This window comes from Pantherophis guttatus, chromosome 2, assembly GCF_059756535.1.
Source record: "Pantherophis guttatus breed Tessera chromosome 2, ASM5975653v1, whole genome shotgun sequence".
Lineage (NCBI taxonomy): Eukaryota > Metazoa > Chordata > Lepidosauria > Squamata > Colubridae > Pantherophis > Pantherophis guttatus.
The window spans coordinates 28173287-28188446 of NC_142064.1; the positions used below are offsets into that span (position 1 = coordinate 28173287).

The window sequence follows — 15160 nt, forward strand, 5'->3', positions numbered from 1 at the left end:
GCCCTCTTCTGCTTAGCTTCTTACTCAAATTGGATCAGACAGATGCTGCCATCGGCTGATTAAGATACATGCAAATGGTACCAATTATGATCAATGGCATATTTATCTGTATATTTGTCCTAAACCATAATATGATATGGTTGGCTAAAGTTAACTTTTTTATGGCTGTTTAAAGCCTGTTATGTAAGCAAATCTCATTTGATACCATTTAACATCTTGTGCAAATCCAGATTAAGAGAATCATATAAATGCAGCCTGTATAGGTTCTGGAAGTGTGGAGGAACTTCTAAAGGAGTGTTTGGGGTGATGTTTACTGATGTGATGCTGGATTTCAAGTTGTGTTACAAAATAGGTTTGTGTGCACCTTTTTAAGCAGGTGAAAGGCTACCATTAGAACACAGTAGTGCTAGTGGGGTGGGGGGAGGTCAGAAAGGACCAGAAACTTCACTGAGAACAGTAATTACAGTGAGTTGGGGTTCAGCAAATGGATTTAAATAACCAGCAGGTTGGGGGATCTGCCAGGCCCAAACAAAAGCTTGCTCAAAAAGCATGTGGACCTTCTTACAATCTGGAGGATTTTAAAGGGCAGAATTTGAAGTGAACACTGTGATGGAATAAGGAGAATATGAAGTGCCAATGGTTTTTTCAGAACTGCAATCTAGTTGTCAATGTGGCTGGATTGCACAACTGTAGTTTTTGGGTTGGCTTTGGGATTTTGTTTGTGTGCACAGTCAGTCACACTAACATATGTGAGATTCCTTTGGTCCTCCAGAGGCTGCAGTCTGAAGCGTCTGCTTATGATTAATCCAAGCTGTGAGTAATGCCACATGTGAGGAACTGGAGAGTCACGAGCAGCACAGACTCACAGCTGGAGCCAAGCGTGCAAGCGGCAGGATGAAGCAGCTTGGAAAGAACATTTGAAACAGGTTAGCAGATGTCTTCGACTGACAGGGACAAAATCCTGCACTATCTAATGGAGCGTACATCTGTATGTTGCAAGAGGCAAGACACTTTAATAGGAAAGAGCTTCATAATTGAACCAACTCTTCCTTGCAACATACAATAATACCACCAACTCATTCAAGAATTGAGAGTGTTCCTACAGGGAAATTCCTCAGACATTCTCAAGATCCATTCTTACTCATGCTATGCCCAGGGAAAGGAGGGGGAGAGAGTTGCCCCATGAAGTTCAGAATGTCATTAGTGCTTTATAATGTATTGTCAAGAATACTTTCTGTCCAACGTTCTTATTGTAAATTAAGAACATGAAGGTAAACTGTGCAGCTTTTATTAAAAAGAAATTGCTTAGACATATTGTAACCAAAATTCACTTTCAATTTATTTCTTCAGATTTCTTAAATCCCACCTTTATTTATTTATTATATAAATAAGTCAAGGCATTAAGTCTCCAGCTATGCTGGCTGGAAAATTCTGTTGAAGTCCACAAGTCTTAAAGCTGCCAAGTTTGAAGACCTCTGGTTTGGAGGAATAAAAATGTGAGCACCACTTTCTCCTTCTTTTATAAATTGGTTTAATCCCTCCAAACAAATGGGCAGTTTCTCTAAACTGAAACAAAAAGCAATGTCAAGGCAAATACAAATTAGGTTTGCCAGTTACTCTGACCCACTGAAGCAAATGAAAAAATTGTCAATAATAAAAAGAGATAGGAATGCTCTTCTCATTTGCCTAGTACTAAACGAATTATTTTCAACATCAACTTAAAATGATTCATTGACTATTTTTTAACATTTGGTTTTTATTGACTTTTGTGATTTATGATTATATTTTATTGTGTTGTTGCCCATCTGTTGTATAATGGCCAAAGGACCATCTTGAAATAAATGTTACTGAAAATAAGAATACTGTAGTCTTGCTTCAATTACTTCTCTAAAATATGTTTAGGGTACTTTGAATGTGATTTAAAAAGCAGCTCAGCACTCCAAAAAACTATTACAGTTCTCCACTTCCACCCAGACGTGTTCAAGAGGATGATTAAAAACAGTCAAATGGCACCCATGACAGCTCTATGCAACTAAAGCTCTATCCCTTTTTCACATTCGTACGGAAGTACATGTAACACGTTAAAAAGAGGAAGCATTTTGATTGCACAATTAACAGCTTCATATTTTAACCCCTCCACCTGTCCACTCTATTAGATAAAAATTATTGGATGCCATTAATCTTTCTGTAGTTGAATTCACTTTTAAGTTGCAAAACCCTACCAAATATGGAAATACAGGCAACCTTTTTTTTTTCTGGTGGGGGCTGCATTTTCTCAAGAGATACTTTGTTTGGGATGGCATGACAGGTGGGACCAAAGTAAGTGATAGCAAGATACCTTCTCTTTCCAAGCATCAGAGAAGAGACATCTCATTGTACCCCAAATAACACTGGCATAGGGGCAGAAAACAAGGAGAAGGCCTATGGATTTGCAGGCTTATCTTCTCCAGCCAGAGCTGGTGATTCTCACTCCCAGGAAGGGAAGATAGATGTGGCCAATGCCACAGGCTTTTATGGGCCAGCCTCCCTCCAGAAGCTAAGTTAGTTCCCCATCCCATTCTACTGAATTTTCTCTATCTTAGTTAAAACAAAGCTCTTGAGACCAACATTTAAAAATAAATTACTTTTTTCTCTCTGTAGTTATTCCTATTTTTTAACCATGAATCTTTTAATGTATATTCTTCTTGTGTCTTATTACAGTCAACTATCAGGAGACTTTGCAAATTACAAAGATTTGGAGATTTATTTTGTTGTATACAAAATACATACATTCTTATTTATTATTTTATTAAACAAACTTAGATAACTGCTCTACTGGAAAGAACTCTAAGCAGTGAACAGAATAAAAACATAGTATACTAAAAAAAAAAAACTCAAGAGAATAAATATATCAGAAATATCTACAATGAAGGAATGGTTGGTGAAGATGCTGAGATAACCAAACTAACTTCTTTGATGTAAGACAATAACTGTTTACAGCTGACTAGAAACGCCTGATGCACTTTTTGCATAAAACAGAAAAAAATGAATTTATGATTTATTGTTTTGATGATTAGACATGATAGATCATAGAAAGAAGGAAGTCATGGTTTAACTTTAAAAAAAGAGATAAATTTGTAATTATACCTGTAACTGCTATAAAAAGAAGATTTGAAGCCACTTTTTGTATCTTTTTTTCCTTTTCCTTTCTTTCTTGCACTTTTAGCTCTCTTCAATTTCTTTTTCTTTTTTACTTTATATTCATTTGTATTAGTTTTTAACCTTTGTTTTTAAAACTTTCAATTGAATTATATACTACATAAAAGCTATATTCTTTCTATGCAATGTAAAAGAATAAAAAAAATGAAGCATCCACACATACTTAATTGGGATTCAGACAAATAGCAATTGTGGTTTCACAAATTGTCTTTTAGAGTTGATTTAATTGTGTTGTAATGGTAAGCAAAGAGGGATGTCTTCCACATCAAAAATACCGCAACTAGGCTCTTGTATTGCCATCAGATGATCAACTTCCTCTAGGGTGAAGAAGTGCATCTCAGCATCGTTTAAAGTATTGCCAGTTGCTCTGCCATGCACTTTCTTCTTATGCAAGAACTTCCACCTAAGATTCAACTTTAATGGATCTTTAGTTTTGTTGAGTTTGGCTATGTTCCCTTTGCTATTGCTACCTTAACAGCATAATGGTCAAACTATTTTACCAGGTCTATTTAAGACAAAATACACAAAAGGCAGAATGCTAACTACATCTAACCCCCAATCTGATTACTTGTTCATCTGTCCTGAAAACATCCTGTTAATTCAATGGAAGTCTGCTGGTAGGTATTGACCAGCATTCCAAACACTCCCATTTCACCTCCATATCACTTTTATTTCATGTGTCCCTTGCACAAACAGCCCAAAAGAAATTCTGCTAATGCAGCAAATATTTCCACCTCAAACTTTTTAAACATCATAACCAGCTGCTAAAAATACATATACTTACTGCTAGAAACAGCATGCAATACATGGAGAACGATGAATGTCCAGAGTAAAATGACAGTCTGAAAAATAAGAAGAATAAATGCAAATAAGTGAGTGTGCATTTGTTATTTTTTTAGCATACAAGAATCTGTTCCTTTTTAAAAAAGGGGGGGATGCAGAGCAAACATTAAATTTTTTTCACATTTGAGACGCAAAATCTGAATTTGGCAAAATAAACTGAATAACCTTGGACAAGTTACTATTTCTCATACATTCCTAATTGAAAAATTGTGAAGAAAAATGCTACGCTGAGTCCGTGAAAGAGAAGTCAGGGATATAAACAGATCCAAACAGAAGCAACGGGAGCAATAAACTACTTTTATAGTTTACATACAGTTTGTAATTTGTATTCAAAATGAGTTTTTAGCCTGAGTTATGTTCACTTGAATTAATAAATTAAAATGTTCATCTATATATTAATCAATGCTTTAGAATTTTAACATTTATCTATTTGATTCTGCACTGCCTTGAAGTTCGGCTTGTCTGCCGAAAAGGTTATGAGAGTATTAATCCACAATATAAACAATGCAGCATTATTAAAACATAACTGTGAACAGCTTGGGAGATATAGGATTGCCCAGTTTTGGATTTTATAGCGTGGGGTGCTCAGTTGGCTTTTGGGCTCAGTTTTGATTCCTAGCCTTGATGCAAGGGGTGATCATAACCTCGCAGAACTAGACCATATTATCTCCATATATGGATGGAAAGGATGAGAGTGAGAGAAGAGCAAACACTGTGTCTAAACACATTCATGCCAAGGATTTCAGACTATTACAATTAGTCTTCTATTCTTGGATACAGCGTTGCCAAAAGACACAGCCAATATAGCCTGACCTTTCAACATCAGAATGCACCATAGTATATTAGCTATCTTTCATGTTTCCAGACACAGATTACCCTCAAGATCATGTCTCTCCTAGAGAACTTCAGAGAAAGTTATTAATGGTACTACAATTCCAGCTGGAAATACCTGTCCTTTATAGCTTATCAGTTCCCCAGCTGCATTTGTTTTTCTTCTCTCAGTCACTGCCTGCCCATAATTTTAATATTTTAAACAGAGACACAATAGAGATACTGCTAAATGTTCCCCCACAACTCTTTCTTCTGCCTCAGAGCGGAACATTTTGTCCCTCCTGCCAGCCATTTATTTTCCAAACTCTTGCAGCATTTCTGAAGACAACGTCCTTCAGTCTTTGTCCCTCCAGCCCTAGTTGGTAAATAAGCAAACCACAATGAGAAAGTGTCCATCTCTGGAAACGCTAACCCTTATTTAGTTATATTTCAACTTCCTCTCCTGCCATGTTGTTAAATTATTTAAATCATCCCAACAGAAGATCATACATCAGGTCTCAAGAGCTTTCAGGAAGTTATTGTTTCATAACAAGTGCCCTTGCATACTTTTCTCCTGGAAAGTTTATTTCAACAAGTCAGATAGTATAAACCTAGAGTATACATTTTATTTTGACTTCTCACTCTGGCCATTAAGGCTAATGTTAACACTTCTTTCCAGAATAAGCTATTTAAAAATATGAAGGAGCTACTAAGCTAAAGATATCTGGCACCAGAGCTCTTTCTAGGTTCATTAAAGAAAAACATGCTAGAAGAGATGGGTTTTTTTCCATCACAAAACATACATGGCATATATCTCATGAAAAAACACTACAGGAGTCCTTGATTTATAACAGTTCACTTAGTGACCATTCGAAGTTACGACAGCACTGAAAAAAGGGACTTATGACCATTTTTCAGACTTATGACCGTTGCAGCATCCCCATGGTCACATGATTTACATTCAGATGCTTGACAACTGACTCACATTTATGGTGGTTGCCGTGTCCCTGGGTCATGTGATCCCCTTTTGCAACCTTCTGACAAGCAAAGACAATGGGGAAACCAGATTCACTTAACAACGGTGTTACTAATTTAACAACTGCAGTGATTCACTTAACAAATGTGGCCAGGACGATCATAAAATGCAGCAAAACTCACTTAACAAATTTCTCACTTAGCAACATACATTTTGGGCTCAATAATAGTCGTAAATCAAGGATTACCTGTATCAACATAGTGACAAATTAGATTTGTAATGTTTTCTTAAACATGCTTTGAACAATTTTTCTATGGATTTGCCCAAAATTAATTCTTACCTGAAGAAGCTACTATTGTACAGACCTTTCACAAAGCCATCAGTATAACAATTTGGATACTGAAGTGGCATGTTTTGTATTAGAAATCAATTTGTATTGCGATCATGAATGCAACCAAATTATGTTAGTCATTTTAGCTCAGATTACAAAATCATATTTCACATCACTAAAAGTTAACTCAAGGAGTCACCCTGAGTAGAATGAAGGCTCTTAAAAGGGATGTTTACGTCGCAAGAAAATATGAGGCAAATAAAGAACCATGTAGCAAAACCTCCAGATTTGTGGAAGTGTATAATTTCTAGAAGCTAAGCTAGTTACATCTTTGACAACTGTTCCCATCAAATGTCTAAGTTTTCAAATTACAAGTTTGTCCAATTCAAATTTTAAAAATTCTTAGAATTGATTTTTAAAATGTGGCCCTCTGATAATGCTAAATCAAGATGCTGCTGAAAATGTTCTGAAAAACAGGAAAGCATTCACAAATAATAGCTTATAAAAGGAAGTTATTAATAACTAATTGCCCTCCCTAAGTATGAGGATGCAGCTTCCACATCCCCATAGCAGTTTAAATCTGTTGTTGCTTCTTCTCATCTGTCCCACATTCATAGTTTTTGAGGCTGGGCAATTGTTGATTAGTGACATAACTGACATCTTTCCCCTAAGAACTGCTGACTCTCAGCATATAACTCTTACTCAGAGTAACTGAAGTCATATGATATCTGAATTAAACCCCAAGGTTTATGTACAGTATCTACAGTAAGTAGTCAAATTTGTAAGAAAAGTAAAAGCTCACCCATTTTCTGGAGGCTTAAGCATTTGCTATTATCTTCTGGGAAATATCTGCATAATTCTGACTTTCACCCAGGCATCATGAATAGTATAACCATCAGGAAGCAGCACCCAGAATCAAGTATTTGGCATATCCAACTTCTTGACATAAATATGGGTGTAATGCAAGCTAACCTAATAGTAAGCTGTAACAAGCTCTATAGCATGTAATAAAATTGGACAACAATCCATCTTTTCTTTTATTCTCATAAAAATCAATAAATTGATCAAAATTAGATAAACATTTGTGTAAGCATTAATTTTTAGAACTGCTACCACAACGTTTGTTAATGACCACTACTTTAAACATGTTTGAAAGTGGATCAGACAAAATAATGTATGAGATGGCTATCAATAACCACTTCTTCAATTTGGGGCCCTCTGTGTTTTATTGGGCAATAATTTATTTATTTTCAGGCAGCATATCCATCAAGTATGCTGGTTGGGAATTCTGGGAATTGTAATCCCGAAGTTTCTGCAAGGCATCAGGTTGGGAATGCTAAGTTTATTGCATCTTTATGTTATGCAGCATGTCCGTTTTGAGGAAACCTATGTTTAGTTTTGCCATATACCAAAATTGCCACAGCTTCTCAAACAGTGTGAAGAGATTGATTCCCTCCAGTATGCGACTCTTTTAAATAAAATATAAATGGTAAGAGGATAAAATAGTCAGATTTCAGAGTTAACACATGCTGTAACAAGTCACTATTCTAGAAAACATCAAACTGCCCAGCATATTCAGTGTATAAAACATTAGAACAAACCATATTGCAAAACCCAACCTCACCATCACCGAAACTGGCATTTCAAGATACGATGTGTTAAGAGGAGGCCATGTTTTCAATCTTGTCACAACTGCATTCTTGAAGCCATCTTTTGAATTCATGTTATACTCCCTCATCATTTGCTACAGGTTCAAGAAAAGTAAATATAGCAGATGGTATTTTGCAACAATGGAGTATTTCATAAAGTATTTCATAAAGACAGAAAAACATTCATTGCATCAATGAAGTTACACTGACGGTTAAAACTTAATATTCCAGTACTCAACCACAATATTTTAGAACAGTTGGATTTCAGCGTCTACTCTTCTTGCAGATGTCCAAGAGGATTTCCTATTTCCTGACAGCATAGAACAAAGTATTTGCTAGTAACATATTTTTTTAGCAAATACTTGCACCCATTAATTTTCTTCAATCGCACTAAGAAGCTTTTTGGAGATGACTGCCGGGGCACTGATGAATTGCAAAAAACAATTTTTCTCAATAATTTTCTGAACCTGCTAATTATGATCACATCCCCCACCTCATCATATTTCACTGACAAGACTTTTTAAATTAAGAGTATGCTTTGCATGCACTTTAGCAGAGATGCCATCAAGAGCTACACTTGAAATGGAAACCTCATAATCATTGTACCGTTATATTGTTCATTGGTGTTCATTTTGGTCTTTGACTTTTAGGAGAAAGGCATACATTAAGACTAGTCTAAAGGGAGGCATGATGGCAAAAGGTTTAGGAGCCAAAAGATGTTAAGATGCTCTCTCCAAGCCCTTTCAGATTTGGATCTGCACTCCAGAATTGGAAGTGGTAGGAGGAGGGAAAGAGGGCAGCTCTTTTGTCTTTTAGAAGCCTCTTCAAGGTTCAGGCAGTCTGAATAACCAGCTGCATTTTTCCTGCTGTAAGCAACAAAGTTTAAAAAACTGGATTCCATTTGTGCCATTTCCAACTGCTTCAGGAAGGCTGAAACAAACCATTGCTTCTGCAGGAATCATTTTCTATGCAAAAAGCTTTTTTAAGTTGCAGGCCAGTCCTTTATTAAACTGAAACTTCTGCAAAGTATTAGCAGCTACACACCCATTTGTCTTCCTTGTCAAAACCAACACACCACGTATCCAGCTAAAACACTGACAGAGCTATCTCTGGAGATGTTTTTTGACACATGCTTCTGTTAAAGGTCATGCAATGGATGAGTACTGTAAACTCCATTTTTATGCCTGATTGCCAAGTGCCATCTCAGTTACGCCAAATGCACAGAAGTCAAATAGATTAATCAACCCCTGCTATGGAGAGTCTTTGGCTCTTGATTATGTAGCTGAGAATACGAGGGCCTGCTTTCTGTTCATCCCTGAAAAGACAGTTAATTTTAAAACTTCTGAATATCTAATTTCAGGGTTTTACACCAAGTGAAACTATACCTCTGGCCCTGGGATTTGAAATGGTTTCCAAAATACAAAGAGTATTTACCTCAGTAAGAAAGCCCTTTACACAGTTTGTTTGATGAGAAAGACAGAATCTGCTTTGATTATAGGCAATGAAACTGTATCTTACCCAATCTATGCATACTCCACCTGTGGTATATCAATATGTAACTCTCCAAAATTCCCATGCACACAATACACCCGTAAATGAGGTCTGTAAAATCTGACAGAAGCCATTTCACAAGTTCAAAAAGTAGTTGGGTCCCTCATATATGAAAGAGCTTCTAGCCAGTTCTGAAATCCAAGTTCATATAAACCAAGAATTTCCATAGTATCTTGCATGGTCAATTATAACCATGTATGAGCAAGAAAATTAGTTTCAGTCATGACTACAAGCTCAACCACTGACAATCTGCAAACTCAAAATGGTTGCTTGTATTAAATAAACTGTAAAGAGATACTTCTACTTTACTTATCAGGTTGTTCAACACATTTAATTCTAAGTTCCACGTATTCTATATATGCATGGCTCTAGTACTGACTGTACTTCTTAACGGTGTATGGAACGACTGACTGTCATCCACAGCTATACATTCATCTCCTTTGGAATTTAATAATTAAAGCTGGTCATTTATCTCAAGAACTATAAATTTCACCTAGTACACTTCATAGATTAAGGGCTGATCTATGTAACCAAGATGTACCAGCACAAATACAGAACCGTTAATCTTTTCTCAAGGGCAAAAACACCTGATGTCATCTACCAAACTACACCTCAAGTCAGTGCTGTGGCCAAAATGGAGAAATGGTTGAGTCCTAGAAAAGAGTTTAAATTGGCTTTATTTCTAACATCTTACACATATAAAGGTTTAACACTATAGGGCTTCATTGTCGGAAATCATTAACACATGGGTCCCAATTTTTAGGTGGCAAATGCTTTGGAAATTGACATCATGGCCACTTTACTTCAATCTTTGTTCCTAGCAAGCACTTATAGAAGCATCCTTGGTAAAAAAAAAAAAAAAAAATGCTTAAAACTGACACTTTACAATATACAAGATTCCTATTTTTTTCTTAATTAAGAGAATCTAAAACAAACAAAATAAAATGGATGGTGGAGTTTTGCAGATCAGAAGAGAATGACTACTGAGGTTTGGAGGCAAAATGTTACTACTTCGTTTTTCAAATTTCTTTGTTTTATTAAACTATCTTTTTAGGTAAATTAAAATATTTTAAGCTACTAAGCCGTGCAGTATTAAAAGAAGGAACTCAATACTAGCATAAATTAAAATAAGGATTTGTTTCCTTTAATTATACCTTTGATACATTTGGGGAAATAAGTCAAGTAAGGTGGGTTTAAACGTTATTTTAATATCAATATTGACATATTCAAAGAAAGGCTCAGCTTTCAGTTTAAAGAAAATTAAAAACCTGAATACAAATAAGAATACGGTTACACTGAAAGACATGACTAATCTTCAAAAATATCCTCCACATAAGATTTATATATTTATTTCTGGTCATATGGCTGCCCATTTCAACATGATTCTGGCAGCAAACAGCAGTTGAAAACTTAAAATAATCATATATATATATGTTTTTCTTCTAGCCAGGTTTTCCCTACGTAGCCAAGGTTTTTTTGTAGCTCCAGCTCAGTAGAATCACATCTACTCGGTTCTGGGCTTTTTTCCTTTCTAACACCTAGCAAGCTCTAACTGCTAGGTGGGAGACCTAAATAGATCCATTTCTAGCTCGTTAGCTGTCATCAGTAGGCCACACCCATATCCTCCCTGTAAAGGCACAGTAAAGGCTACGTAGGGAAAACCTGGCTAGAAGAAAAACACACATAAACCCTACGAAGAAGTAAGAAAATTTATATATATATATATATTCTTCATCTATGTAGTTGTAAATGCATGTTTGTACAAATAGGCAATTATTCTAGAAACTATTTATTCTGTCTTTAGTTACCGTAAATAACTAAAGCAAATGAAGTCATCCAAAACGAATATGAAATAAACTGTTACAGTTGCCCATAAACTATATGTAGAGTGCCAACACTAACAAAACTGGGAATCAATTATAACTGAAGGATGTATTTTTCTCAGGTTTTAATCAGTGAGAACAATTAACCAGTAGAATGGCTTGCCTTCAAAAGTTGTGGGTGCTCCATCACTGGAGGCTTTTAAGAAGAGATTGTACTGTACAACCATTTATCTGAAATGGTATAAGGCAATGATGGCTAACCTTTTTGCCATTGCGTGCCAAAAGTGGGGGGAGCACAGGGGGTCGTGTGCGTGCATGCCCACACCCATAATTCAATGACCCCCCATGCATGCATGTGTGACCCCTCCCCCATGCTCCCCCATGTATGCAAGCACAAAAAAACCCCACGCCCCATTTTGGGCCTAGCAGGCCTACCTGAAGCCTTTGGAGGCTGGAATCAGCCTGTTTCCAGACTTCCTGTAGGCCCGTTTTTTGCCCTCCCCCAGGTTCCAGAAGCTTTTCTGGAGTCTGGGGAGAGTGAAAATAGCCTCCCCCACCCCTCCAGAGACCGAAGATGCCCTCCCAGAGCCTCCATGTAAGCCCTGTACTTACTTGGCATCCAAAATGGGCCACGTGGAGACTCCTGGAAGGGGAGGGCGACGTGGACAGGGCCAGCCGAAAATCAGCTGGCCGGCAAATGCATGCACGCTGGAGCTGAGCTAGGGCAACAGCCTGTGTGCCCAAATATATTGCTCTGCGTGCCTTAGTTTCGTCATCACGGGTATAGGATCTCCTACACGAGCAGAGAGTTGGACTAGAAGACCTCCAAGGTACCTCCAACTCTGTTATTCTATGTTCTCTGTTCCTTTAATATCATGAATAGTATAATGGTATCTTTACAATAATAAATTTCTTAACGTTTAAGATCCTGTAAGGTTTTTTCTTTTGTCTAAAAGGCTAAAATGGTATAGGTAATCCTCGACTTACGATCTTGTAAATCAAGGCAACAAGTAAGCAAACAGTTACGACAGACAGAAAGCAATAAAAACTGTTACAAATCATGGTCATGCTGCAACTGGTTGTAAATCATTTTGCTTGTAAACTCAATTTTGTTTTAGGAGGAACTGAAACTTCTCTTGCCATGCAGAGATGTTGACTCCCAGTTTTACTGGATACACCCTGCATTGAGACACATGCTCCAGAGCTGAAACTCGGTCACAACACTAGAACCTGCACCAGAGTGGAACAAGGGTCAGCAGGCTATCAGGCAATGCAAAAGGACTGAGCTGGATGGCAGGTCAATGAATTTTATCCTTTTTTATCCTGCATTTTATCATGCATAGATCTCAAGACTTCACTGACTTCTGACTATGAAAATTACAGCTCTGGAGTTATTACTGTGCATGGAATTAAAGAGAAGCAGCTAATTTTTAAAACCATCTCCTTTCCTCTCTCACATTGCTCTCTCACATCTCATTTTGTCTACGAATAGACCCTAGAATCTCTTCTTTTGCCAACTTTACACTTAAGCCCCATTGTCCTAGCCCTCCTTTCATATGTTTTTTCCTCTTACTCAAAGTCCATGCATTTATCTAAGAAAAACATCTTTTTCCTTTTGTCTTCCTTCCAGTGTTACATTTCTCTGAATTTACACTTCTCCTTCCAAGATTTGTTAGATATAAATCTTTATAACTTTCTAACATGAAAAGTAAGCTAATTTACAGGACTGTCCCCTATTCCCCTACCTTTAACATCCCTTTTGATGATAAAACTATTTCAGCAGATTGGGTTTCAACTTCTGTTTTATATCACCAACAAGATGATAAAACTATTTCAGCAGATTGGGTTTCAACTTCTGTTTTATATCACCAACAAGCAAACAACAAGAAAATATTTCATAAGAGGTGTTAAGCTATAAAGTGGACTGAAATGGCAAAAGGTGAGTGCAAGAGCTGAGGCAATTCCATGTCCCAAATGATTTATGCACTGCTCTATGGAAAAAGTGATAAAATAAATCAAATCACATAACGTTTTCTGTGATGTGGCAAGCTTGGCAGTACAAATTCTGAAATTGTGAGCCAAAAGAGCAATGATTTCTGCTAAAAAACATCCCTCTGACTGCTGCTAAAGCCAACACAGAAAAAAAACAACAAAAAAAATAAAGTAGAAAAATTCTTATAAAATGAATATTCTGAGAGCTGGTTATTATTCTTTTTCTTTCTTGATTTGAAGGAATCTTTTAAGTACCGTAATCCGTATGAAAATGTTAATTGATGGACAAAGTTGGCTCCAAAGAGTTATATTTGAATTGAAAGAGAGGCAGTAGCATATAATAAAACTATGTATCTTGAATGTGGCAAAAAGTCTTGGGTTCAATTACAGGTACGTAAATATTAGTTTGAAACAGAGACATTGTTGGTCTGGCTAGCTAATATAGAGCCCAAGGCACAAGTGATCTGATATGGAAAAAATGAAGTTATCTTTTTTTTCATACACACATCTTTTTAAGCTGCACATGAAAACCAGATCTACTTTTATTGAAACTGGCTATAATAACACAATCTTGCAAGTTTGATTGTGCTGTGCCACTGCTCCTTCTTATATTCCAATGAATCAGGAGGTATTTGTAGGAGCCACTTCTGAACATTAACTCATTTTTCAGGGCTTAAAACATGTTTTAGCATCCTTTGCTTAGAGAACAATTCTTGCATATTTCCATCAGGGTTAGTCTTTATACTAACCCAGCACTAGTATAGCGATGGTGTTAAAACACTCTAAAATATTCTATTCTGGTGCACCCTAGAATGCTCCCACTCCATGCATAAAGCATCACACTGACACAAGATGTAATACTGCAGTGGTGATCGTGATGGCCAACTTCTGAGCTTTCCTTCAGTCTAATGCAAATCTAATGTTGCCAGGCAGTATCTCGGCAGAGATAAAGTACTATCTGGGATACATAATATTACAAACTACTATGAGCATTTTTGTTCTGCTCTACCAGACCAAGGACCATCATGTCCACTACTGTTTTCAGGAAAAAGCCAGGTGGTTCTTAAATTTCACAAGCAATTGTGCAATGATCATCTGCTTGTCTAGCCAAGAAGCCCCTAACTAGTACCAGTGTTTGGGAAAAAAATGTTTTTCAAAACTTTTACAAAGAATTTGCCATCTCACCCATGTAATGAAAAACGTTCAATCTAAAACATAAATATAATTATCCGAGTTATCTCCAAAAGTATGATCTTTTAGCAGAAGCCACAGGATATTGGTACAATGCTTTGCATGCTGACATTACTTCTCAAAGCTGTGCCACAGGAAACATTGTACTTTTGCTATCTGAATGAGGGACAAATTCTTCCAAAGTTCCGTTTATTAGTAAAAGCACCAATCACAATCAGCACCTTTAAGGATTCTGAATTTGCATGCTTTTTCTAATCACTTTTGGTATGGTTAACTGTTTTCAGCACCAGAAATCTTTGTTTTGACAAATTTTACAGCACCAGGAAAGTTTCCTTTAATCTAGCAAAATGGTTTTTTTTTTAAATACAAGTTTAAGGACTTTTTAAAGGGGGGGTATGTGTGTTTGGAATAAACATCAAAAAAGATAGTTAAAATGTTGATTTTGAAAAGTTATAAATGGACTAAGGATCCAGATGAACTTGAAATAAGAGCTTCAAATTAATTATAAGAGTCCATCCTGTGGGGAAATGCTTTTATTTTGAAATCTTAAAAACACACACAATAAGATGGACATTGAAAGCTGGACAATAGAGGGAGCCAGAAGGAAGTAAAGATTACAATCAATGGAGAAGAATATTTAAATCTGACTTACTAATACAGAATGCAGCAAAATACTTTAACATTGGAAGTATTGAAGGATATTGTTGAACAAGGGACCCAAAAGTTAATTTTAAGAGTGTCTGCCTCTTATAATTTATATTAGGCAAGATTGAGACTGATATGTGGATTTTAAAAT

General features: G+C 36.4%; 1 protein-coding gene across 4 annotated transcripts in view; it reads right to left on the reverse strand.

The window, feature by feature from the left end:
• PLPP1 (phospholipid phosphatase 1) overlaps positions 1-15160 on the reverse strand; it is an 81157-nt gene that overhangs the window by 11852 nt on the left and 54145 nt on the right. For 3 of the 4 annotated variants that reach the window (XM_034440881.3, XM_034440880.3, XM_034440882.3), the window contains exon 4: positions 3983-4040. In XM_034440881.3, coding sequence (XP_034296772.2) covers positions 3983-4040 — 58 coding nt within the window. Of the gene's footprint in view, positions 1-1272; positions 1567-3982; positions 4041-15160 lie in introns of those variants that run through there. The other variant, XM_034440883.3, reaches the window with a different exon arrangement.